The following is a 27,301-nucleotide window of genomic DNA, read 5'->3' as shown; positions in this document are numbered from 1 at the left end:
CTTCTATTTGCCTCTAAAGCAAGCTTATGGGAGGGTTTTCTTGGTGTAGTTCCGTATTAAATGTGAAAGCACTCTGATACGCAAGTTCTAATGTTAAATTTTCACGTTTTCATGTTCTAGGTGTAGAGAAGGCAGAGTTCCAAAAACAGTAGTGAAGCACGGTCTGTGCAGAGGGAGCTGAAAGGATAATGAAGACAGCCATAGCTTGTAACTGCAAAGGCAGATAAACATATGCTGCCTATTTTTTTCTTGTTCCCCAGACTTTGCTTTAGCTAATGATGTTCTTTGCCCAAGGCTTGTTGAGTGGAAGATAGATAAGTTAGCAGGTAAGGCTCCAGCCCTGTGCTTCACAGATCCTTACAGAAGAGCAAGTTAATCTTTCCTAATTCCAATAAAAGTCATCATAGTGCAGCTGTTAAAGGCAATTTGTCGGGGCTGGACATTTTTTTTAAGAGGATGATCTACTAGAAGCAAACAAAATGTGTTTTATTGGTTACATTTTCTGGCCAGCTTCTTAAAGAGACAAAAAAAAACCATTAAGTAAGCATAGCATCTGAGTAGTTTGTATGAGCAGTATCCTAACTCAGATGCGTGCTTACACACTTCCATAATGTTACAAGGAAGGAATTGAGAATAGCAGGTTCTCTAGTAATGAAAAGCGTAGAAGTGGTGCAAACCAGCATTCGTATTTGTGACAGGTTTTACGAGAATCTACCTGATGTACTTCTGGCCCTCTGTCACATTATAGAAAAGGGAACTGGGGGAAATAAACATGCAGTAAACTTGAGAAAAGCACAGAACAGTCAAGAACTACAGAAGGACAACGAAGTAAATAGAGCCGAGACCACAGGTCCTCAAATGTGCATTTTGCCTCCAGCAGCTGCACCTAGGGAAGCTGACAATGATTTTAGGCTTAGATATTTCAGTGAGGGTGTACGAATGCAGTCAGGAATAGCATTATAGCATTCAGATTTATTATTATTATTAATGGATGCTAAATAACACGTTGTGGTCATTAAGAAAAATCACTATGTAATTAAAAGGGGCTTACATTTTTTTCCCAGCGGAAATTCTGGAACTGGCTGGAAATGCAGCAAGGGACAACAAGAAGGGTCGAGTCACTCCTAGACACATCCTGTTGGCTGTAGCAAATGATGAGGAATTAAACCAGGTAAGAAAAAACCCCACCGTGTGAGGGCCAGGATTTCCTTCAGGGCTTTTAAAATTGTCTTTCCATGTAGCTGAATTGTAATTCAAGACCTCTGCTTATTGAACAGCCCACCATGAAACAGCCCATTCACTCGCTAGCACACTGCCTGTGTAACGAACAAGAGCACTCAGCTTAATTATGTATTTCAGGATACTTATAATGTGTGAAAATAGAAAGGAAACGTGGTGTGACATTTGCTTGCACTGTTACAACCACTTCTGTTGAAGACCAGAACATTATCATAAACTCTCAGAGGGCTTTTTTGTTCATTTGTTGTTTGTCCTCCCCCTTAACCAGCTTAGGACTCCATGGGACCTATCCTGTTCCCATTGACGTCTACTGAATTAAGAGCTCTGGAATCTTGCAAGTCCATGTCCCTTACAGATTTCAAGATGTCTTATTTAGCAAAAAAATAATTGGGTATTGTTATTACAGTGGTGTGGTGTCAGCCAGTGGCACTGGCTGGAATTAATGTCCCTTTTTCATGAGGTGCTGTAAAATAACATCTGATAACATATTGCTCCAACTCTGTGTATCATGATAGAGCAGAAAAGAAATCATCCTCCTTCTGCTTTGGTGTGGAAGTAGATAATACTTTCCTTTCATCATCCGTTTGTAAGCTGAGAACCTGGCTGGGTTGTGGATGGGGAGCAGTAAATGTGAATCAGAAAGTGGGAATACCTGAGAGGGTTTGATGTCACTGTTTCTATCTTCCCTAACACTAAATTAGTCCCAGTAAGTTGTTAGGAAAAAATAAAAGGTTTTAAGTTGTTTTAAATACAGACCATGATTTATTTCACCTCTGCTTTAAAGACTTGAATGAACTGCACACTTTTGAGTATTGATCTGCTTTTCTTCAACTGCATAAAGATTTTTTTAAAGAAAGACTTCCAGGTATAGAGATTTGTATAAATGTTACCCGCCATTTGAAGTTCCTTTTCCTAAGAAATAATTACTGTTTCAGAAATGCCTGCTGAAGGAAATTCAGCAACAGAGACGTGTTGTGTTGCACACAGCGTGGCACACGTTGCAGTCCTGTACCATGGACTTTGGGGTCCCATTCCTCGAAAAATAGAGCATCCCCAGCCACAGACATGAGGGCTTTGCAGGGCAGCCTGGTTTCTGGTAGCGGGGTTGCAGCCTTCATTGCATGGCTTCACAGCTTAATGAAGAAACAGCTTTTGCGTGAACTCAAGTGACATTCACAGTAATAGCATATGTGCAAGAACACGTATTCCCTTCACATTTACACCTTGGTAGATGATTAACTTCAGATGTTTCATACGCTTCATGCCATCTTATTCAAGATAGATGCTGAGAAACATACAAGGATCAGTTAAAACTTAAGACAGTGTATGAAGTTTGCAGTAAATGCCATTTTCTGTTGTTGGTGTGTAAATGCTGGAATTTGTTATCTACAACTTTTTCTTATCAGCTATTGAAAGGGGTCACCATAGCCAGTGGTGGAGTGTTGCCCAATATTCACCCAGAGCTGTTGGCAAAGAAGCGGGGCTCAAAAGGAAAACTGGAAGCCATCATCACTCCACCTCCAGCAAAGAAGGCAAAGTCTCCATCACAGAAAAAAACTGTATCAAAGAAAACAGGCGGCAAGAAAGGAGCACGGAAATCCAAGGTAGAGTCATCCATTTATTTTCAATCCAAACAAGCTGTAGGGAGCATCACACAATTTAATGTGTGGTTAAAGATGGTGATCTCATGAGAAGCACAAGCAAATGCTGAGGGAAGAGTGCTGCCCAGTCCCTGTGGTAGGTGAAAGAAGTGGCACAGGCATGCAGGGTAGGAAGGCAAGTGATGAGTGCTTTACTCTTTGCCAGGTTGTTGGGTGAGCACTGATGTAGGCACCAGGAGGCAGAAGAGGGTGCACAGGATCTCACATAGCAACTGTAGGGATCGCTTTAGTGTGACTGCACAAGTGTCTGCATTGACATAGACAGAGTAAACTTGGTTGGACTTTGTTCGAGTATACTGTAAAGTTGTAAATGTTGAAGAGAAGCAGTACTCTAGGTCACTTGCCTTGTAACAATGTCAGCAGCCATTAACATGTCAGTTGTGTTTTCAGATGTTGTATTTTGTTATATTAACCTGGATCAATCTCTTTGTTCCAGGTTAATATAAAACTCCTCTTGCTCTAGCATTTCATTTGCTGAAATTCAGCCAGACTGAAATCGTCCTTCTGAAGTAGGATGCAGTTTTCCTAGAGCAGGTAGCTCAGGCTTTTGCAGCATGAGAGAAATTGTATTAATTGTGGCTACACGTGATTTCTTTGGCTCAGCTGAAGACCCACAAACGTCTTTGTGGGTCTTTAACACTCACATCCTGGAGGTGTTCAAGGCCAGGTTGGATGGGGCCCTGGGCAACCTGATCTAGTATATGTGGAAGTTTGGTGGCCCTGCACGGCAGGGGGCTTGGAGCTTCATGATCCTTGAGGTCCCTTCCAACCTGGGTCATTCTGTGGTTCTGTGAAACGTCCACCTGTTTGTATATTATAAATGAGATTCTTCTATGTTTAGACTTAATGTTTTAACTCTGAGTGATCAGTGAAACTAACTCAAAAGGAAGGTGGAGTTAGGGGAAGAACAAGAGGTTCAAAATGTGATTTTCTTATACTAGAAAGCCAAGTAAAACACATAGCTGCCTTTTTTCCATATATAGTTCTGGTTTGCAGGAGTAAAGAATCTTTCTAATGTGTTCATGTGTAACCAAGGACATATTTTTCTGCATAATAACCATTGTAAATCTATAGAGAATGGAAGTAGGAAGAAAAGTACACCCATTTTACCTAAAATTGGCAGTGCATTTGAAAATGTTCCCTTCAGAGTCAAACAAGGCTTCTGTAGTCATCCCATATGTCTTTCTCATTACTTATGTGGTCACTATCCTCAACATTTCACTTTGTTTTTTTGAACCTTTGGATTGAGTTCTCCCTATTAGAGCACCTAGCAGCTAACACTTCACGTGCAGTGCTTCTAATAGCTGTGCACTAATAATTCTCCTAGATCTGGATTGTTTGTCCTACTTGATTACAGAAGCAGGAAGTCTGCTGCAGGTTTCTGTTTCTCTTCCACACAATAAGTTGTATTGTCTCCTTGCTATATTGGTAGTCAGTTAACAGTAAACTCTAGGGGAACTGAAATGGGACCCATGACAATCTAATTTCCAGAACATTTGTGTAAAGAAAAGCATGGCAACAGCTTCCAGAAGCACAAATACCCCCTTGTATCAGTCATCTTAGTTGTTCAGCTGCAGATTTAGTTTATATAATTTGGAAAGGAGTGATAGGGGAAAGGTGGCTGCCTAGTGTTCCACGTATGCCTTCAGCTTCGGCGTATGTAGTGCTGAGGCAACAAAGATTTAAATGAAATCACAAGTTGTAATTGAGTTGACAGTATGAAATGATTCTTGGTACCAGTAGAGTCGATAGCTGCAGCAGTCAATTCACCGTCTTCATGAAGCATCCCTTTCAAAGTGTTCTTAATTCTCTTTTTTTATTCAGTAAGTCAGTTTGAAACTTATCATTTTAATTCAGTCGTATAATTGAAAGAAAGGAATGGTGACTGAGGAAACTGCCCCTCTGCAGTTCTATGGGAGCTAAAGGGAAGTGACAGGACAAGACAGCAACGTTCAGCCCTATTCCTTACTGGTAGGAATTGCAGACATTGGGGTCATTTTTGCTATGGTTCTTTCATGATTCTTTCAGCTTTAATCAGCCACTGTAGACTTAAGGATAAAATCCAAACTCCAGTGTTTGTAGTAGCCTTTATGTATGTTGTATATCTTAGTGTTATTAAACACTGTTGTACCCTGAGTCTCGAGTGAACTAATTAACTCTGTTTTTGGAAGAAGAAGCAGGGAGAAGTGAGCAAATCAGCCAGTGCTGACAGCACAACAGAGGGAACTCCTGCAGATGGCTTCACAGTCCTGTCCACAAAAAGTCTGTTCCTTGGCCAGAAGGTATGCTTGTGTACTTTTATAAGTGAATACCTGTTTTTCTGTGCTGCTTAGGGAACAGCCCCTCCCACCACCTCCCTCTCCCCCCAGAATATCCAGGTACAATTGACATTTCTCCACCGCACGTGTGGAGGTACATAATATTAGTTTATGAACACAGAAATTCTCTGACACAACTTGTAGAACATCTTAAAAATACATAAATGAGTCTTCATAGACCTACATCATTAAATATTCCAATAGAAAGAAAGCCCGTGTGCTTGTAATCTACCATGCCTTGCCCTCAGACAGTATAATCAGTGCAGCTAAGCTTTTGCCAAGGACAAAACTGTTCTAAGAACAAAATGGCTTTTCTGAAGGGCATCCCACCTCATTGCTGATGTGGAGGATGTACAGTTTTTCCTCAAAATCTCTTTTAGGCCTTTGTGGATAACAGTTGTCTCATGTTCTGCTCTGTTCTTTCCTATTTGTCACAGAAGTTATTGCTGGGTAATAACAAATGATGCTTTTATGAAAAGCTCCGAGTCCGTGCTCTTTTTATTCCCTGTGAATATGCTTTGGGACATGGGGCGGTTTGATACAAAGACATCTGTTTAAAAAGGCAATTCATTTGAAGAGACAGTTGAATAAGTCAATTTGGTCTTTTGTCTTGAAACCTGCAACACTAAATTTTATTAAGTAAAACTGCATCTTTCTTCTATCATTCAGTAATCAGATCATTGTGTTGTAAGTCATAAAAGATGAACCATTATTGTCCATTGTGGGATGTATCCTCTGACCCGTTTTTATTTCATATTGAGGATGTTCTCCATTTATCCTTCCACATTTTGTTTGCTAATTTTAACGTGCATAGAAGTAACATTATTCCTTGTAAGACTTCTTGCTTTCCACTGGTAATTGTACACTTAGAACCAGATTATGAGTTCTGTAGGGCTTTTTTTGTTAGGTTTTTTGTTCTTTGACTACCTCTAGGGGGTGGTTTAGAATGTAATTTAAAAGACATGCAGGTGACTGAACTAGAACCCAAAACTCACTAAGTTACTGTCTGAAGAAAGCTAAGGATGTAAGGCTTTTGGGTCTGATTCTGAGCTCCTCATAGTTACCATAAGAAATCTGTAATAGGAAGTAATGTCGTGTTCTAACAAGACTGACCCTGCAGGTCAATGGAGCATTGTGACTGGGCTCAGAGGAAGAGAGTTGTGAACTCCGGAACTGCTTAAAGCAGTGATGAGCAAAGCCTCTGTCTGTTCTGGAGCTTTCCAGCAGTACCTTGTATGGGAAATGGGCTTTCTGGCTTTCTTGTACTCTTGTGAGTGCAGCCCCAGATCATTGGTGCTTTGTATCCATCCTCACACCGGTTCTTCATCTGTTAGCACTGCATTTTTGACCATTGACACTCCTACCAAACATATGAATGTTCAGTATCTTATTATGTGTCAGTGAAAAATGAAAGTCTTGTATGCTCTGTCGTGCCCCCAAAATAGCACGTTTAGACCATCCTGAGTTCTTTCAAGCAGTCATGTGAAGAATGAAAAAGAGAGCCTAGAAAACAAAATCTTTGCCCTGTGCTCATCAAAGATGTTTTATTTAGCATACAAACCAAAAGATATCCCTATTCTGCTGGCGTATTCCTAGAAATACGTTAATTATTCCTTACAGAATACTGTACAATACAATAATAATTCAGAAAATTATTTTCCAAAGATGCATTTTCCCTATGATCAAAATATTTTTTATTTTCTTGTGATGGATAAAAAAAAGCCAAAGATGAAATATTCAGCTATGGAATCAGTGGGACTTCAGTGCTCCCTGTCTCCTAAACTTGGGCTGGGCCAGAGCATCTGCTGCCATGCAGGTCTGGCAGCCTGGGCTCTCGCTGACAGTGGTGAGGGTTTATAATTATTTGTGAGGTGGAAATCTTGGATCATTGTTTGTTTATTTTGGAAATCTAGAAACAACATGCAGCAATTTGAATCAATTAAATGCTTCTTTGTAGCCACTTCTGTACACAACTGATGTTTAAAAAGATAATACTGACTTTAAAATGCCTTAAATTAGTGCCATGTGATATTCATAAATATAGTAACAGCAGAATTTACCTCAATAGCTGTTGTAGATAACAGTGCTGTGGTTTGATTCCTTAGGCTCTCCCTGCATGGTGCTTATTTTGGGAGTGTTTGAGGACAAAAGGTGACTGCCTGGTTGCAGGATGACCTTTCTTCCATTCAACATAACCTCACTTCTAAAGAGTGTTTTGAGGGAGGGAAAAGCTGCTGGCCTCTCTGGGGTCAGGAGGGTACTAGGTGGCCCAGGTCAAGGCCTGGGATATTGGACTCCTGGCTTCTGGATTTGGCCAGTTAAGAGATACGGTGAATCCACCCCTTCTCTCTCTGTTGCTTTCCCCATTTATGGAATGGAGATACAACTACACTCCTTACACGGATGGCAGAAAAGCTTAACGTGTTAAAATATTTTGAGCTGTTCAGTTTGAAAGTAAGAATATTCCTATTGATCACAGCTGTTTAATTAGTCTTGTATTTCTGTTCTGTGTGTTCTTAGTGGGAAAGTGAGCTACAGTGCAAACCATCAGACCTCAAGCCTGAGCATTAGAGTTTGGGCTTTCAGAAAAATAGCAGCACGTTGGCCTGCAAAATACATCTTCACTGTGTACTATGAAACTCATCCTGTGTGAAACTCCCAATAATGTAAAGGTTGCACACGGATATCCAAGCTGTCCTAGGTTTTTTTTAAGGGTGGCCCTTTAAAGGTTCATTTCTTCTGTCTAAAATAAATGCTTCATGCTATTGAGAAGTAAAGCTGAGCAATAGTTCTATGGGAAAACTTTGGTTTGTGCTGTCCTGTTTGGCAGTCAGCTCACAGTGCATTGAACAGCATCTGCAGAATTTAATATCAAATGATCCATAGATGCCAACACAGATCGTCAGTAATGGGCAACTTTTTAAGCATTTCATTGTTCCTGTTAAGTTGAAACTTTAATCAGCAGCTGGTTGCAATGTAAATCCCTTCTGTAAGTAGGTGCAGAGATAATTCAAGGTCTGAAACCAACACACTACGCAGCCGATAAACCTGGGGGCAAAAATCTGTAGAGCTCGATTAGGGATCAAAAAGATTCACCTCTAAAATGAATGAAATATGCTTAGGAACATACGAAAATCTCCACAAAACAGTCTTTTGGTGTCTGCATGTATTTTGGTTTTGGATATGTTTTTATTATTATTATTATTATTATTTCTAAATTCATAGTTGATTTAATATTTTGGTTTGGTTTTATTTGACTTCCCTCCCCCCACCCCCGCTCCCCCTTTTTTTTCTAAACAGCGGTTGCTTGTAGTCAAACTCAAGACTCAAACTCCAGTATGAATAACTCACCAGGTGTGAAGTATTACAGGACTCTGAGCTATTTGGAAAGCGAGCTTGCTTCGATTTTTATTACAAACTCCCAGACAGACCCGTACTCAAAGCAGGGCTGAATTACTCTCATTTTTAGCCAGTCACCTTATTTTGAGGGAGCGTAGTTTACTCAGGGTACATATGCAAATGAGATGAAATTGACGACTTCTAAAAAGAGAAAGAAAGTCGATTCATGTAATCACATGAATGAAACGGAAGCATTTTTTTCAGACAACTTAAATGGATGAATGTTGGCCTCCTTAAACGACTCATTCATTTGTGTTGGTTTCATGAACTGATTCATGTTCCCTATTAATAAAATCACATATGTGTGGAGGAGACATTAATTGCCATGTTTGAATGTATTATCTTACGTTTTGTATGTTGAATACGTTGGTTTGGGTTAGAAGGAAAGCCTCACTTAATTTTGGTCGGCTTGAAGGCTCACATAAATGAATAAGAACTTTCTCTTTTGTAATTGCTTTCCACATACCCCAGGTAGCTGGTGGTGAAACAATCACTCTGCATGTTGTAAATACAAGCATAAGTTGTGATGCAGTTGTCCTATTTCATGTATCAGTAGAAGCAATAAGCCCCTAGCAGTGCCTGCTTACAGTACTGGGCCAGTCAGTCACAATGCCAGCAGAACTGTGTGTGTGAAGACCAAATGACTGCAATTCAGGAGGTGGTGACTCTAGCAAGGAAACGCAGCCTTTCCTTGGTGGAGTTCTCTTTAAAACAAGTGCCTGCTTTTCTAAAGACGTGCTCAGGTTCACTGGCTCCAGTAAAGCCATGGCACAGCCCCCAGTGGGTGTGTAAGGAATTGTTAGGGTGTCTCCAAGAAGAGACAAATACCTTTTTTATAATGCTGAAATAAGAACCTCAAATAGAACTCAGCTGAAAGCCAAGATATAGGGCCTTTTTGGTAGGTACATTTGTTTCCTCTCAGCGTCAACAGTGTTTGAGTCTTGGGTTTGATGTTTTCAGTTGTTTAATTTATTTTTGATAACAGCCCTCCTTTATGACTTGCCATTTATTTTGCATACTTGTTTGCAGTGATGCTATCTCCATCTGTGTTGCAAAGCTCACTTTTCTGCAGCTTCTCTGTGATTTCCCAGCTGTCCTGTTATTTCCCACCTCATGCTTTTCTTTTCAGCTGAACCTTATTCACAGTGAAATCAGTAATTTAGCCGGCTTCGAGGTGGAGGCCATTATCAATCCTACCAATGCTGACATTGACCTTAAAGATGACCTAGGTAAATGGGGCATGGGTTGACACAACTAATGGTCACATGGAAATTATGGAACCCAGAATTTACTCTCTAGGGCTTCATTCATTAAATAAGAGCCAAAATTCTAAAGTTCTCTCTTGCTGAAGATCCAAATCCAAAAGACATTTCCACCGAATTGGAAATCTTGCAACCACCGCTAGTCTTCTTGTTGAATTCAATTTAAAACTCCATTTAAATTCTTTTCCATAATGATCATATGTGACTGTTAGCTATTTTGGGGGGTTTTTACGTGGCTTCTTTGAGGACTAAAATACTTTTTTTTGTCAGGTTGTTTTCAAAATAAGCAGTTTCTCCATTCAGACTGCAATTTCTGATGTTATTTCTGCTACTCAGAGTAGCCATAACCCTTTTTAAAGGGGAACGATTAAATGAATAAACCCAAATTTTCTGCATCTTGATTTCATGTGCAATTCAGTCCAATTATTTCTTTCAATTCTGTTTGTTACTCCCTGTCACAACCATGTTCAGCTGAAAACAAAAACTGATAGTACACCAACGCTGAACTTGCAGATACTATCATTGATGTTGTATCACTTTTAAACCTCCTGCTGTCCCAGATCCATCAACTGTCTGTTCTTCACCAACCATAAAAGAAAAACTGACTTTCCACACGTTATGTACCACCTTCCACTGTTATTTGATTACACCTGCTGTTGTTTTTTTAAAGCTTCCTTAATGGAATGCAACCTGTAATTCTGCTACCGTGTTTCCTGTATGTAATTTAACAAGAAAAAGATTCAAGAAGGGTAATTTTGGATCAGTCTTTCTCAGATACGTGTATGTTTTCACACCTGTCTCATCCTTTACGGTGCATAAGTAGAAAATACACTTTACCTTTAAAGTACAAACTCAATCATTGCCATGCTTTAAATCAAATTCAGTAAAATCCTGCCATACGTTGCTTCCTCCATATAAGGAAACCGTCCTTTTTAGAAACCAAGTAATGAATTGCTCTGCGTACGAAGAGAAGTTTCTGTCAGCTTATTGATGCTGACAAAATGGAGAAACTAGTTATTTTGTTTGGCTTGACAATCATGAATTTCTTTTTTTAAACAGATTCCATGTTTTAGTGTCATGCTCTGTGGGGAATTAGTTGTTCTAGGATGCTGCCAAGTGAAATGGGGTGTTAGCCGATCTTAAATCTTTGGAAATGATCTCGTGTGATTGCTCTGACTTGTCATTTTAACATTTATTTGATCGTGTCGTACTCAATATTCCTCCTCCTGTTCCCTACACCCCTTTCTCTACACACACCTGCACACACCACTCAGCATTACTCCTTTGGCGCAAGGTTTGGAGATGTGAAGGTAGGAAAATAATGGACGTTGGTACATGTGTAAATGTAGAGCCTGTGCTGGGTCTCTGTCCAACGTGGTTGATATACATCTGTTTACCTGTTGTAGTTGCAAGTTGTACAGGCTGACATTGCCACGATCGACAGTGATGCTGTCGTTCACCCGACAAACTCTGACATCTACACCGGTGGTGAAGTAGGTAATGGAAAGTTCAGTGCTGCGGAGTTCGTATGTGTGTGCATGGTCAATCAGCAGCCACAAGCTTGTCATAGCTATGCAGATTTGCATTTATTTCTCACTTCCAGCAGTCCTGACTGATAACAAAAAGAAATGAGTTGTTGCAAACTCAGTAGGCCTTTCTGATTTTTAATCACCAAATCAGACCTTCAAAAGTAACAACAGAATGCACCGCCAAAATTTGAAGTGCGAGAACAGTGTATGTACAGTGCAGGCATGCGACCAAGGAAAATGAACTACAACATTGTATGACATGGAATACAGTTTGTGCCTTGATCTTTAGATTTCTGGCCAGTTCCAGTACACTGTCTCCATGCCAAGTTTCAGATGTTCACATCTGACACGCTGGATCTAGCCCACTTTATTTTCCGAGCACTCTTAAGATGGATTTGTTTTTTCATGTTTCAACTCGTGGACCAATTAGCTTGTAGCCCTGCTCAGTGGTTGCTTGTGTCACTGGCACGTGGGTAGAAAATACACATTTTTCATACAGTTAGTCATCTAAGCTACACTGATGAGTTAAGGTATTACATATATCATAGACGTCTTCAGTTGTTACCTCTGCTTTGCCCTGAGTAATTCCTATCTTGGTTATACCTTTAATATTTTGAAGGATGTTACAAACAGGTAGCCACGCTTTGTCTGATCTGCCTTAGTAATTGGAGAAGGCAAAATCAGAATATGGAAGTTACTGATTAGGGCGATAACACCGTACTGAAATCAATCAACTGCATGATCCCAGCCTCTTACACTTCCTGTTGGCCTCACTGTCGCTGCATGAAGGGTCTCCCTTGTGGAGGGCCCTTGTCCTACTGCAGGTCAGCAAGCCTTGCAACACCCGCTGTTTCCCAAGGAGCTCCGTTCTGAGTAAGGCACAGAGGAACGTAGCCCTTTATGGCCTGTTAGAGTGGGAACAGCTGTGACTTGGCTGGCTAAACATTATGCAGGGACATGAAAAGAAAAGTGTCATAACTCCTTTTATCGGAAGAATACGCTTCTAAAGCCTGTCGGGCTCCTTTAGACAAGGTGCTTCTCTCCTGCCCTTTGGCAGAGAAATACTCAAGAAGCTGCTCAACAAAGACAATTATCCCTCAGAGCTGCACTGCTCATACCTTAGCGTAGGTTCCTGCTGCCTCTGACTGCTGTAAGAAAGAATAGAAGTGCACAAATGCCTAGCTTCCAGTGATTAACTTTTATACCCATCTAAATTTATTTTTAATTATTTTTTTTGTTGTTGTTGTTATTTTTTTTTCCCTAACAATGTAAGTGTACTGGGGGCTTACCCTGAGAATTTTAGAGCCTAAATTTCTGCTAACGCTGTTTTCAACACTGGTACCAATGCCTGCTTCAAAAGCATGAGATAATGACCTTATTCTCATGGGAGTGACACATATTTATGCCTGTGAGCAAATAAGCTACTAACCTTGAAGCTGTGAAGCGAGACTTCCATCAAGAAACTTGCTAATGTGGTGGGAAATGATTAAAGGCAGTGCGTCCTTTCCAGTTGGCAACGTAGTTCTGAAATGTAATTTCAACATAAATGAAGGAATTTCAATATAAATCCTCACTATTAATCGGAAGAAGAACATTACTGAGAAGAGCAGAAAACATCACTGGTATCACATATGTTCTTCTTTCAACCATATCTGCAAGAGCTCAGTGAAATGAGCTGACAGGGTTGCTCGTTGCTTTTAATTATAAATTAATTCCCAGTAGAAGGGAATAAGTTGATCCTTTTAGATTGAATTAGGGAAAACTAGGCTAAATTCCATTAAATGTACGACAGCTTTGCAATGGCAAAGAGATGACCCAGTTAATAGATCTTTTCTGTTCCTAGGTTCTGTTCAAGGCTTAATTATGTCTCCCCTTGAAACAAGAAAATCTAAGGATTATGAATGTCGTGGGTTTGAGGGCTGATCTGAGTTCATGGACTCAAGGGGAATATAACTGGAATGCATACACAGATCTGAGCAGGAGGGATATGGAAATACATAGAACAGGAATATAACCAGAACGGAAAACTGTTTCTTTCCTATCCCTTCCCTGTCAGAGTGATTTTACAGATTCCCTCATGTCAGCCACAGCAGGTAAATAGGTTCAGCCAAAGCTGTTGTAAAGGTAGTGCTCCTCTGTACCACCAGTCCTGGGCACGCCACTCTCCTAGGACACATTGCTGCCTTGTCAAAGAGATTTGCTAGTTGGTACCTTGTACTCAGCTGCACAGCTAACTGAATTTCATAACAATCTTGGTGTGGAGTTTGTCTAAAGAAGCTTAGAGCAAAATATTGACATAAAAATAAAGCTTAATTGAGTCCAAGGAGCAAATTACACTCTGACTTACAGTCTGATCTTGCAATTCTGAATTAGTTATGAAAAAGCAAACTACGAGATGTACATTTTAAAATTATCCTCAGCTTTTGTACCCCAACAGCAATAAACCAACAGCAAAATAGAGGCAGGGTCAGTTTCTGAAGGAGCAAACAAATGCTGCCTTGTTTTCAAGAAACTTCTAATGGTCCTTTTGGAAGAAATTTAGCAACGGGGTCAAAACGAAAGCATCTGGCAGTCCTCTTAGTTCTCAGAACTATAACTCTTATTTATTAACTGAACCTTGGAGGAGGGGCTCTGCTTCACGGAGCATACAGTATGTGCACTTCCATCAGAAAATGGGTTTGTTTTTGTCCTTTCTCCATCAGTGACAGTGAGGGGCTTCACTAAATAAAGCCTAAATCTTTAGGGATCCTAGTTCTGAATTTTTGGAAATCAGTTTTGGATTAATATCTGAAATCAGAGCCTTTATGATACCACTGCTTTTTACTTACCTGCCTTAATCATTAATGTGCACAGCGCAGAATTATTTGGGATGCTTATGTAGTTAGGAAAATGCTTTCTTGGGCTGTTTTTTCTTTTATATATATATATATATATTAATACCTAAAATTAGAGCTGCAAAATAAGATCTAAACCATTTAGCGATGGACTGCCTTTGGTAAAAGCATACCTTTTGGTTGCCTTGAAACACTGCACAGCTCTTCTCCTCCCAAAATGACTTTGTCCAGCTCCTTAGCTGTAGTCAGAGAAGTTCATTGGAGGAATATGTTCCTTAGAGATTCTCCTTATTTCTGAGGCTCTTCCTCTTGGTTAAAGGTGGCTCAACAAGCTGGGCAGTTACCAAGTAAAGCAGCCCGCTGCACTCACGAGACTGTTTCATTCCTGGTGCCACCTGTTGGGGTCAGGGACCAAGATCAGGTGAGTTTCAAATTCTTATTGTGGCAAATGGCTCTTTAAAAACATTTATAAAGAGAGAGAGGGGAAATGAATCTTAAGGGAAGGAGTGGCAGAACTCCAATCACTTTTGAGCTAGCACATTCTTCTTCATCATTTCACATTGATGGATGCTCGTGATAAGGAAGGAGATAGGGATGTCACGTCAGATGTTTTGACATTAAAATCAGTTGGAGAATGTTAGCAAGGGATACAGATGGAAGGTTTTTGGGTTCTTAGGGTTATCTTTTTGTTTCTTTTTTTCTTTCTGTTGTCATTGTTGTTTTTAATGAGTAGCTAACTCTGAAGTCCCAAAAGGTTTAGATCTTACTTTGCAGTCCCCCCCAAAAAAAATGTTTGGGCAGAAATATTTAGAACAACGTAATTGCAAATAATGATAAGTTCTGTCTGCTGTGAGAACCCAGGATGAGAGGAATAAAATAACAATTCTCTGTTCAGGAAGCACTTTGGAAAAGAAAGGCGGCAAGGAGTTTGTGGAAGCTGTCATTGAGCTTCGGAAAAAGAACGGGCCCTTGGACATAGCTGGAGGTGAGGCTCATTCATCACACTGCCTGTGTTCCTGCTGTTCATCACTGCTGGTTTTATATGTTATCTATATATTATCTATGTTCTCTAGAGTTATAATAAACACATTGCATCTTAAGTAGCTATTACTAAAGTAACCAGGAAATGGCATAGTGCTGTGATATCACAGGTAAGAGCAGGCTGTCCACAGATACACACATGCACAAGGAATGTTGACCATTGAAGGTACAGTTCATAAAAGCAATTAATTGAATTCAACTGCATTAAATGTCTGCTTTGCCAAGATGCCACTGACTTTCACTGAACTCAAGCACATGCTTAAAGCCAAGCACCTGCTTAAGTACTTCATTTAATCAGTGCCAAAATCATCACTGTAGAATCGTATGATTTTTTGATGTCTAGTTATCAAATTTTATGCAATATTTGAGAAAAATCTACCATCAGAGTACTAACATTTGGTAATGGCAATTTGACACCATCTGTGATACTGCTGATACGCGCTGGTTCATATAGAATGCTGGTTCTGCCATCTGTGTTTATGCTATAAAAATAAATACAGTACATGCAGTTTTGTAAACCAATTTTGACTAAAGCTGAGGGAGAGATGAAAGACTTCAACTACGACAGAAGGAATTGCGGCTGTTTACTTGTGGTGCCTCATACAGATTTCTTCCCTGAGTTTAAAAACGTTACTCGGTTTTTCTTGGAATCTTTACTTTTCAAAAATATTTAGAATCTTTTTTTCCTCCTTTATCTCCACTATTCCTTTCCAACTCACCGCTGAGCCAGATAAACGGTGCTCACAAATAGACTGAATGTTTCTCTCAGACATCAACGCACCCCTCAGATCAGGTTAGACTCACCCCATGGGCAGCTGTGTGCTACCCCAGAGAACCTGGATGCCAGAAGAGACCAGACACAAATCAACTTCCCCATTAATGGATCCCCAGTTTTCAGATTCCTCAATAATATGGGTATCCCTTTAATAAAACAACCAGGATCCAGACCATGCCTATAACCAGCACAGAACGTGGCAGTGGTTCTTTTTGTTTATTTCTATAGCAAAATTTACTTCCCCTTTCAAAACATTTGCATTTAAAGTAAGGGACAGCTGCTCTGGGTAATTAACAGCTGTCTTCAACAGAATCCTAATGAGTTAATGACTACTCTAGAATACACCCCCAGTCTGAGAAATATTGACATTGGTGATGTGTATCAATACTGCTTTTTATTCTTTCAGTGTGAAGGAATTACCAGCATTTCACATTTGATTAGAGAAACATCAGCTGCTTTTATGAGTATTTTCTTGGATTTATGATGTAGTCTGCACCTGCCAACATTTTAGTTGCCTACAAGGACAAACGAAAGCTGCCTAGAGTTGAAGTTATTCAATGTGCTTTTATGGATTTGTGGATTCTCAACATCAGCCCTTGTGCTTTCACTGTCCTTTAAAACATCCTGATGAACCTGTCAGAACGTCACATGACAAAGTCTGCTTTCTCTTTCTCTCTGCTTTTCCCTGGTAATCCTTCTGTGTCCCTGACAGCACCCTGGGGATGGCATTCACTTGGTGTGGTAAAAGTTCCCTGTACATACAGGGCCTCACCTGTTGGTGTATAAACAGTGTGAATCAAAGTTTGTAAAGCTGTTATTGCATCCTGTCTGACAGTCCGCCAAAAACATGAAAAAAGTCACTCAGAATTGGCGTTGTGTAAGCAGTCTCTGATGACCCATTCGTTAAAAAGCTCAAATAGAGCTGGGCCCAAAGTTATGAAATGGCACAAAATGTCTTTACAATTTCTCAGAAACAAAAGCGGAAACAAAAGCTTTAATTTACCTCTTTTCCAGCCTTCCTTACCAGTTTGTGGAACACTGAAAGCTCTGAACTGATCCAATTTGGGTTTCATTGTTAGCAGAGGTTAGCTGGAAAATAAACTGTATAGCAAGAGTAGCTGAAGGTCACACAAGTCATAACTCCAGCAGGGCAGCATCCTAATACTTATTGTAGCTCTGCTTTAAACTCTGAACCAAAGCAAGATCATCCCTAGAACAGATTCACATTCTATGAGATTACTGCCTTTTTCTCAGACATTACACAAATTTCCACAATCCCCAGTATAAATGTGTTTCCTTTGATGTCAGTCATGAATTCTTGCTCTCCAAAATAAGCTCTATTATAGTTATGATTGATAAATTACTGTGGCAAAGTACAGCTGGAAATGGGAAAGTCTCTGTAATCATGTTGTTATATTTTAAACCTGTGTGATTTCTAATCTAAAACATTCAGGGGGGATAAAGGAATGTCTGTCGATTGTTTGCTGTTTTAATCACAGATGCATTCTTTTAATGCTAATGAGAGTTGTGTTTCACTTTCATCCCTTACTAGCTGTTGTCAGTGCTGGCCATGGATTGCCTGCAAAGTTTGTGATCCACTGTAATAGCCCAGGCTGGGGCTCAGACAAATGCGAGGAGCTGCTGGAAAAGACAGTGAAGAACTGCTTGGCTCTGGCTGATGAAAAGAAACTGAAATCAATTGCGTTTCCTTCAATTGGCAGTGGCAGGTAAGGCCAATACACAAACCTGATATTTGATATCAACTACATTTTCTAAGTGTTAGAGTTCCTGTTACAAGTTCCTGTCTCTTCTTGCATACAAAACCCATTTCTACCACGCTAACTTCATTCTTGTTCATTGATTTCAGTTCCCCAAACTAAATGTTTCTTCTAGGATCCAAGCTGCACATGGAGCCTGTCATATTTTCCCAGTAACGGTTAAACTTTGGCATGTCTAGCATAATCCCTGCAGTCTTACAATGTACAAACAGTCTAAAGAGCAAAAATGCCTTTTAAGAGTGTATCAATTTGAGATAGAGAGGAAAGCGTGAAGAAACAGAGCCTATTTCACCTGGTTTTAGCACATAACTAAGCCTACTACAGTTTGGGGATGGCTAGAAGATGTCTTAACGTTTGTTTAAGCAGCAGACCTGAAGAGCCCCGATTCTCAGGATTTGCAGAGTCACTTCAATCTTTCACCCAAATCCATAAACTCAGCTCCACAAAGTTTACATCGTGGGACTCTTTCAGAAAGAAAAAGTTATCCTAAAAGTCTTTGCCAAGATTTTGAAAGCTCAATTCTGAAGTTCAGGTTCTCTAGGTTTGTGCAGAACACTCAGTGCCATCAGGAAGTTGGATAATGTTCCTAAGAATCTAAATATAGGCCAGAATTGTGACAGACTTAGATTTGGGAAGAGGTTTGGAACGTATGGCCCCTGATGGTTCACTATGAAGACCAGATCTATGCTGAATTACACAGTGGTATATTTAACCCTAAACAACTGGCACTTTCTAAGTTGCCATGAAAGAAGTTGGCTGATCTTCTGCAGGAATGTTCTTCCCATGGTGCCACCTTGTAGTGCTGGATTCATCTCTGCCTGTTCTTTGTATGGCAGAAAGCACTGCTTGAGGGTGAATAACTATAAAGAAATAGAAGTTTTGCTAGGATAATAAATTCAAGTGTTTTACATCAGAAAAAGCTCCAAATAAGGCTGTTTTGAGTGGGTGTCATTTTACAAAGCTTGCTTCTGTTACTTAAACTTTGGAGTGAAGGATCCATACTGACCTGTTGAATTGATAGCTGTTGGTTCAAAGATTGCTCAGTGAAACAAGCAGCTTTCTGCAGAATAATCCAGGATACCCAAACTAGGCTGTTCTATGAACTGCTCTTCTGGAGAAGCTGTGCTGTTCCATAGACTGTAAAGATGCTAAGGAGTTCAGTACGTAGGTGCCTAAAGCAAGACTATGAGAAGTGTGTTCCACAGATCTCTCTCTTTTCTGGAGGGTGCCCATTTCAGACTGTTGTTGCAAAGCAGTTAATTGATGATGGGAGATGTTGAAACCCTGAATAATCATAAGATCCACGTCCTGTTATGGAATGCAGTTACTGACAGGCAAGATCTGCTGCTGTGTTCAACTTGGCATATGTATGTTGCTCTTACTCATGCCAGTTGAAGTGGTGCTTTTAAAACATGGAGAGAAATCAACTGGCACAGAGAAACATACGTTGTTTATTTTCCCCTTTCTTCTTTAATTAGAAATATTCAAGCATAAATTAGTTTTTGAGAGCAGTATATTCTGACAGTACTCTTTCCTTGTTTTCTTATGAAGTCAGAAGTGTTAAAAAAGTAAAGCTTTTAAAGACAGCAAATACCAAAGACACCACATGTATGCAGCTGTTCTAGTACAGACATCTGTCAAGCAGACATCACCCAATAAATCCACATAAACAGTTTCATTCTCTTTTATAGTTGAGGAATGGGATTACATGAGGGCAGTTCAAATAAATCATGGGGGAAAATAAAATAGCATGCTTGTAGCCTTCAGTGGGCCAGATGCACAGCTACAGCCAACTTGTGGCAAGCACAAACTGGGTGCTGTACAAGGGTAGCCTGGAGTTCAGTCTGGTAGGGCCAGCAGTAGAATACAGAAAACAAGAGTTTGAGATTGAAAATAAAATAGTCCTCAAAGCAGGGATTTCATCCTGAGGTCACTGGACATTGGACAGAATGGACACCAACTTGGCTGAGTTCTCCAACAGCCATTTCACAGGACCATAACTCAGAACAGTAGATCACTGTAAGAGGCTTCTGTTTCACCCTACAGCCCACACGTGGCCACTGGTCAGTATCTCACTTCTGATTTTCCTCCTCTCCATCTGCTTTTTTTCCCCCCTACAGCAGGTCTTAAACAACTCCTTTTATTCAGCTTCCTTTTGTGCATGCCTCCCCTTGATCAACCTGCTCTTCTCTCTTTCACCCTGTTGTGACCACCTTTGCAGGAACATCGAGGAAGTGGAAGCTGTATGGCTTCAGAATCCACTTTGAACAATTCAGAAACAGCGTATACCTTGATTTTTATGTTCTCCCTTGTGACTGATCCTTCTTATGAGCAAAATTCATCAGATGTCTGCTCTGTTTGTGCCAGGATGCAGCACTCACAAGTAACTCGCAAACAACCAGATGTGGAGGCATGCTGACTGCATGCCCTTTTCTCTGTGTAAGCCAACAGTAGGAAGTAGCTCTGCTGTCACAACTGCCATCAGATCACACAGCTTGTTCTCACCAGCCAACTCAAGCAGCTTTGGAAGCGTACAAATGTTTTCAGAGTGCTTTTCTTTTTTCTCTTCTGCTCCAATAGATGGGGGGGGGGGGGGGGGGGGGAAAGGTTGTCTTCTTCAGAAAAGAAAGAAGCAGATGTACTATTCCGTGTAACCATTTCTGAAATACCCACACACTGTCTTCAGGTGGCACGAATAACAGCACATTACAGCAGCAGTACTACAGAATTGCTCTTGGAGTATATTCTGTGGCAAGGTAACATGCAGTAAGCTGCCCACAACATAGGCAAGTTGCCTTTCTCATTTTGTGTCCTGCTGCATGTAATGAGAGCGAGAGCATAGCAAGGATTTGTTATCAGTTCAGTGCTTCAGTGAGCAAATCCATGGTCATGGTGCTCCTGTTAATGGCACAGATGAACTGAGCCCAGCTTCTATTCTAAGCTTAAGTTTTTGAGGAAACTGAGAAATCCATTGATCTGTACAATCTGAAAGTTATTAATTTTTCCCTATGTTGTGAGTCAGTATTACACGCTTTAGTTGGCTCAAATGGAAGGCTAAGTTAAAGGTCATCAGTGTTCTGTATTTTACTTAACTTCATAAAGCATCCTTCAACAGAGAACTGTGATTATTTCATTTCTTTTTTACTGTTTGTTCCCCTTGGGGACTGCTCAGACCCTGCTGGAATTCAGCAGCAGAGCTTCTGTTCACAGGAGAGTCTGAATTCTGGAAGTTTCCTAAGTTGTACCATTCCTATCACTACCACTTTCCAACAGCACAATGAGTGCTGAAACAAAGATAGAGCTCTGAAAGTTGCTAATTACTATAACGTGTGTAAAGTGATGGAAATCACAGCAAAGCATTGAGATCCCTTGCTGCAAGCGAGTGTTCACTCAAACACAACAGCAGTAAGCACAGAAATAAAAGAAAGCAGCTGCTTACCTTCAGAAGGCCTCAGGTACACTTCCATTGCTCACTACACTGCCTGCTCCCTTGGTTTGGCTCTGCCTTCTCACCAGGTGCTCCATCACTGCTTCAAGCCCTGACTTAGCATTTCCACTCTAGATGTAGCTATATGGTTATGTCTCTTTAGAGACTGGTTGAATTGATGGGGACTTGTACGGAAATAGTTTTAGTGAAGATATTGTTCTTAACTACAATGAAGAAAGGAGGAAGAAGATATGATTTGTAGTAAGGCAAAAGATGGGTAGTGATCTACAGAGAAAGAAAAGTGGATGATGTGCTTGGGAAGAGCAGCCTTCACAATCAAGGAAAAATCATCCCTTCCTCTGCTCCTTGCATGTCTCTTTTTATCGACTGCATCATTAAATTAATTCTATTGCTGTGCTGTTTGTATACATAGATCTTAGAAAAATGAATCACGCTTATCAAACCTGTCACAGACATGTCTGTACTGTGATTTCAAGCATTTATATTATCCAGAGGTGTACTGCTGCTGCTCTCCATGGCTCCCCTCATGGCAGCATTAATTTCAGGAGGTCCTTCAGTTTGAGCTTCCGTGCAGAGGATGCTGGCTCATACTGCTTCCAGGTGACCAGTAGCAGAGTGTGGTTATTGGAAAAGCCTGATAGTACTTCCATAGGGCTTGATCTGCCCTCTGTCACTGACACTGAGCTATCTCTTCCTCCTTCAAAGCACGTGCAGCAGGAATTTCCCCCTGTCATGTGTAATTGTAAGCAACACACACACTTGGAAGAAATAACATGAACAAAATAATTAGTTCCATAGACTGCCATACTGTGGGCAGCAGCTGCATTCTGCTGACTTCCAGGTGGCTGTGGTTCTAGTCAAAAACAGCTCTTGGTTTTTTCTTCTTCTAAAAATACTGTAATAAATCATGGGGGGGGGGGTTGTTAATCACTGACTTATGGAATTACAAGGAATAAAAAAGATAGATAGAAAAAAAAATCCTGCTGTTGTCAAAATTCCAACTGCCAGAATTGCAGCAGTGCCATGACTTCTTACAAAGCTGTTATAATTGAGATCATGGCTTTGTTGAGTCCATTCTACTTTTGCTGGACTTGTTTTCTCACTGCCAAACTACTAGCACTCATTCTCTCCACTTTCAGCCTGCTGCAAGACCGTGCAAGTCCCTTCTTTAATTCTGCACTGTATTGTTAACCATGAAGAGCAGGAAAGCCATGTTGTACTTTGTCTTCTCATGCTTATTTTCTGCACCAAGTTCTCTTTCCCTTTTATTTTTCCCTCTGTCAGCTTTGCTGTCAGGTTGGGTTTGACTGTGAGGCTCTCCTGAGCTCTTAGGTGTCTGGCCACTGCTTTACCTGTCCACTAAACCAGACCAATGGAGCCAGCAGATACTGAACGGTTCAACCTGTTAACATATGTGGACTCTGCGTTCCTATTTTGGGAATGCTTTCTTGTGTTTGAACATTTAAGCCTTGCCTAAACAAACAACTTTGTAGCTTCTAAATCAGATGGTAAACACTAGCTTCGTAGCTTTAGTTACTGTGCTGCATTAGGGAAAAGCCTGAGCATTCCATGCAAGTTTACGCTATCAAAAGCTTGTTCAGCAGGACTTGATTTTCTTTCTTTTCTTCTTTTGTCTCCCCTACTAGAAACGGTTTTCCAAAGCAAACCGCTGCGCAGCTGATCCTGAAAGCCATCTCCAGCTACTTTGTGTCAACAATGTCCTCTTCAATCAAGACGGTGTACTTCGTGCTCTTTGACAGTGAGAGTATAGGGATATACGTGCAGGAAATGGCCAAACTAGATGCCAACTGAGCATAGGAAGCTGCAGTACCAGCCCCCCTTTCTACCCTTCCTCTTCTCCAAAACCTTAACTCCTCGTGAAGCAGAACATCCCTTATTTTAAATTTTGCTCATCTAGGGAAATAAAGGTGGTTTTGTTTTGTTTTGTTTTGGTTTTTTGGATTCATTTTAGTTTTGTTTTTTACTTTCTAAAATGTTTTATGTTGGCACTGATAGTTGGCATTACTGCTGTTAATGCACTGTGTACCAGGCATCGTCTGAACTTAGTGTAATCTAGGAGATTTTATAGTTTTATTTTAATGAAGTATGGGTTGAAGCAGGAAGCTGTTAGGAAAATGTAGTCTTTTACTCGTGACAGAAACAGGCCGACCCTATTTTGTAACTGTGTTGTGGTGCTTTATCAATCCATCGAGTGGCGTTCCTTTCATTTTTTAAAAGAACAGATGCTCTAAACCTAATTTGTGTTTGTTTATTGTCTTAACGATAAATCTGGAAGAAAAAGATGCAGAGACCCTCTTGTCCTTAATTATATTTACAATTTTGAGATCGTGTGAATTGATTTAGTAAAATGTTTGAACTGTTGCTGTTGGTGGAGTGGAATTTTTCTCTTTAACCTTTATTATCTTTTGAATTCGGAGAAGTTAGCTGTCAGAATTACAGCAGGTCTCCATCAGTGGCCCGGAATCTTGTCTGGAGATGTTGGGCATCTTATAACGCACTGAGAGGATGTCTGCAAACTCAGTAAGTCTCACAACTGACCCTTTCTTCTGTGAGCACTCAGACTTTCCTGTTGGTGCTTCAGATCTCCCCTAGAAGGAGCTGACTTAATTGGCTGCTTAGTGTGAGAGGTCCCAGCCTCTTAAATCAAGTAAGGCCTAGGGTTGTTTTGAACTAGTTCCAGTCATTGAGTATGGGGTTGTTTGAAGCCATTCTGTATTATTTCCAAATCTTTATGAGCCCAGTTTGCACTGGTTGCTATATCACTTGCACAGCTGAAATCCATACCAACATAAACCTTACGGAAGCCACTTGTTTTTTGTACTTTGAGAAAGGAAAGGTTACACGTTCAAAAGCATATGAATGCTCTCTGAAGAGGAAGCTCTTCCTTTGAAGTCTTTAGCTCGCCTTCTCAATAGTAGGCATACGTTTTCCATTTCTATTACAAACTTCATTTGTTGATGAAAGTGCTTCGCATCACCCCTGAGTGCTGATCCAGAGCAATGAATGGAAGATATCTGACTGCTTTCAGTAAACTCGGGACTCAGTACCAAGTATTAAAAGCAGGTAAGCTTAAGTTCTGTCGAGTGTTTGTTTTGTTTTCTTTTTGCATAGGATTGTGAATACTTTCAGCAATTGAGGGAAGGGCAGCAGAGGAGCAACAGTGACAACACTGGAAGGCATTTATAGAACAGTGCTGTTCTAAGTGAGCAGAATTAGGAGCAGAGAGTGGATGAATTCCATGCATCAAGCACGAGGTGTTTGACCATACGATGAAATCAAACTGCAATTTGTTATAGTGTCAGTCTTTAACAATAGCAGCTCCTGCAGCAATAAGGCAGCTACCGTGCCTCAGCACTGAGTTGTGAATGGCACATTCCTGCCGTTGTGTTGGTCCTGATGCAGAAAACACGAAGCTGCACTTTGCACAAATGTCACTAGGTGTCACTGAAAGGATTGAAAAGCAGAGAAGAGCATGGAGGAGGGGGGTCCTGAGGGGACGCCTGGGATGAGAAGGACCCTTCCTTTTTCATTGCAGAAGGAACGGGCACATCCTAACAAGTGCGTACCCAACAGACTGCAGCTTCTTGGTCTTTTTACACATTACAGTAAATTCTAACGTATTTAATCACTGGTATTTTCAGAGCCTTTAGAAATAGAGCCTGCAGTGGTATTTAACAGATATTTTATGCTGTTACACAAAATGAAGAGATGTCAACTTTGAACTGAGAAAATCTCAACGCAAACTGTGCCATAATTCAAATGACACGGACTTGCTTCTTCTGGCTGCAGATCTCATCCACTTCTTCAGCCACTGGCTCTGTGTGCAGTTCACATCATCGCTTGTGATGTGCAGAGTTTGCCTTGTATGAATTCAGCCCCTGATTTGCAAAAGGACCCGTGAATATCTCCCACCTGATGAGGATCAGAGCTCTCAGCGTCATGTTCCACAGTAAACAGAAACTGTTATCAATGCTTCTCACGTGGCCGTGAGCAGTGCAATGCCTTGCTTCTCACAGCAGGCAGAACCCTGACCTGAGAGCTTTAAGAAGGTCTCTATTCTCATTATAACTCAGCTGTGGAACGTCACTTACAGCACTGAGCATCACTGCGTTCTCCTTTTGTACAAATTCCAGAGCATCCTTCTCCTTCATGGCACTCATACAAAAGCTCCTAAACCCCCGGTGCTTCCACTGCCTACTGTGAATCGCCCACCATCCTCACAGCCTGGAGAACAAGGCTCTCAGGTCCTGCAACCCAGCAGGCCGTGCAGGGAAAGCAGAAGCCAAAGATCCAAGAACAAGTCTGAACTCGGCCACGTGGTGCAGCCCCAGCACATTGTGGCGTAGATTTGATAACCTGAAAGACTCGTATCTGGTTACATGTATAACAAGAAAAACAGAAGAAATTGCTGCTAATGTGTACTGGGACCAAAACAACATCACTTTGGGGGTTGTCTTCCGTGCATTTCTAACAGCTGAACGTGCCATATGCAAAAAGAAATTAATCGTTTAAGGAAGGCCAGCACTTAAAGTCTCAGTCAACTTGTCTTCACTGCTTGTTCTTTCGTTGTTGCAGTCCTTTAGGGAACTTATCTGAAAACAATGGTTAAAATGAATGTTCTCGGAATCCTTTAAGGTGTTAAAAACAACATCGCAGCCAGCAGCGTTTTCCATCCGCTGCCCCGAGCCTTGCTTTCCACTGCTCTTCTGCTTCTACTCCACTGACTTTTCCTCCTGTAGGTAATTCGCTGTAATACTGTCCTTTGGGTGAATCAAAGATTGTAGTACTTTAGCAGTTCCCCCTAATTCTGTAGGCTATCATCCTGCCAAAGCTTTTTTCATCCTAAGTTGTCAGCCACTATGATTAGCTGAGCAGGTATAATTACCCCACCGCAGTCATGGTCAGGTTGCCAGGCTGGCTTTCAGATGCAATTAGCTGCTAACAGAAGCGTTACTTTGCCCCTGAGAGGAAGTAAGCAAAAATGCAAATTGGGGGTCTCTCTCTTTTCCCCACTGAAGGGGAAGAATTCATAATCACACTGCAGCTCATCTGCCCCTTTGAATCCTTCTTTCCTGAAGTCCTTTTTTCCCCCCTGGAGAAATGGAAGCAATGAATAACAACATTTGTGTAACCTTTATTTTCCTAAAGCAGTTGGAGGAGGGCAGAGTATTTGGTAACCGCAGTGCAGATGTGTCTTCTGGATGATTAGCGCCGTGATGGACAGGTTAGACTTTCAGTCTCATGTTACATTCCACTGGAATCAGCCCTCCATCCTTCATGATTAATTTAAGATTCAGTAACAAATCTTGCTGCATTTCCTTCAGCTCCCTTCTAGATCTCAACCTTTTCGGAAGTTTGGGTTTAGCATTCTGGCAGATGCAGAGCTACGAGCAGGCTCCTAACATCCACATCTGTCCTGCAACCCTGACTGAGATCTCCCCCCTTGTTCTCAGATGTGCCCTGGGCAGAAGTCTGGAAACAAACCTGCCTGCTTCATCTCTTCCTTCTCCACTGCCTCCTCGGGCATCCAGCGCTGCACAGAGATCGGGGCATTTGGAAAAGTAAAGCGGCCAAGCAAGGACTGATCTCTATAACCACGGGTGCCAGGAGGTACAGAAATGCAGTGGGGGCTGTCCCTGTTCTGATCCCTGTTTTCAACCCGAGGATACAAATACCTCTCAGTGGTATTATAACCACAAATATGTGCTACAAAACACACAATGTCACTTTCCAATCCCACGTTCTGGTTCTCCTGCGCTGCTTTTCCCCAGGTACTGATCATTATTTCCACAGAGCACAATTCATGAACATTCTGATCATCCATTCAGTGATATCTCTTCTCTGCTACAGACTGTGAGGGCATCGCACAGGCTCCATCTTTAAAGTGTCACACAGCACTCAGCAAAGTAATGAATGCACTTGATGGGACAGCATCAGAGCGTCTGATCTTGGGAGATTTATCATGAACAAATGCTTCTACGGACAAGATAACTGTG

At 41.0% G+C, this 27,301-nt stretch overlaps 1 protein-coding gene across 4 annotated transcripts in view; it reads left to right on the top strand.

Annotated features, from left to right (window-relative positions):
* Nucleotides 1-23,666, top strand: part of MACROH2A1 (macroH2A.1 histone) — a 44,028-nt gene extending 20,362 nt beyond the window's left edge. The window contains exons 3-9 of one of the 4 annotated variants that reach the window (XM_072348096.1): nt 1,065-1,171; nt 2,646-2,843; nt 5,075-5,182; nt 11,286-11,376; nt 15,138-15,227; nt 17,611-17,785; nt 22,931-23,666. In XM_072348096.1, the coding sequence (XP_072204197.1) occupies nt 1,065-1,171; nt 2,646-2,843; nt 5,075-5,182; nt 11,286-11,376; nt 15,138-15,227; nt 17,611-17,785; nt 22,931-23,096 (935 nt within the window). In that variant the 3' untranslated portion in view covers nt 23,097-23,666. Of the gene's footprint in view, nt 1-1,064; nt 1,172-2,645; nt 2,844-5,071; nt 5,183-9,746; nt 9,847-11,285; nt 11,377-15,137; nt 15,228-17,610; nt 17,786-22,930 lie in introns of all 4 variants that reach the window. The other 3 variants (XM_072348094.1, XM_072348095.1, XM_072348093.1) reach the window with 3 other exon arrangements.
* The last annotated feature ends 3,635 nt before the right edge of the window (nt 23,667-27,301 follow it).

This window comes from Excalfactoria chinensis, chromosome 13, assembly GCF_039878825.1.
Source record: "Excalfactoria chinensis isolate bCotChi1 chromosome 13, bCotChi1.hap2, whole genome shotgun sequence".
NCBI lineage: Eukaryota > Metazoa > Chordata > Aves > Galliformes > Phasianidae > Excalfactoria > Excalfactoria chinensis.
Note: the sequence above shows the minus strand (reverse complement) of the source record. Positions and strands in the feature narration are given on the sequence as shown.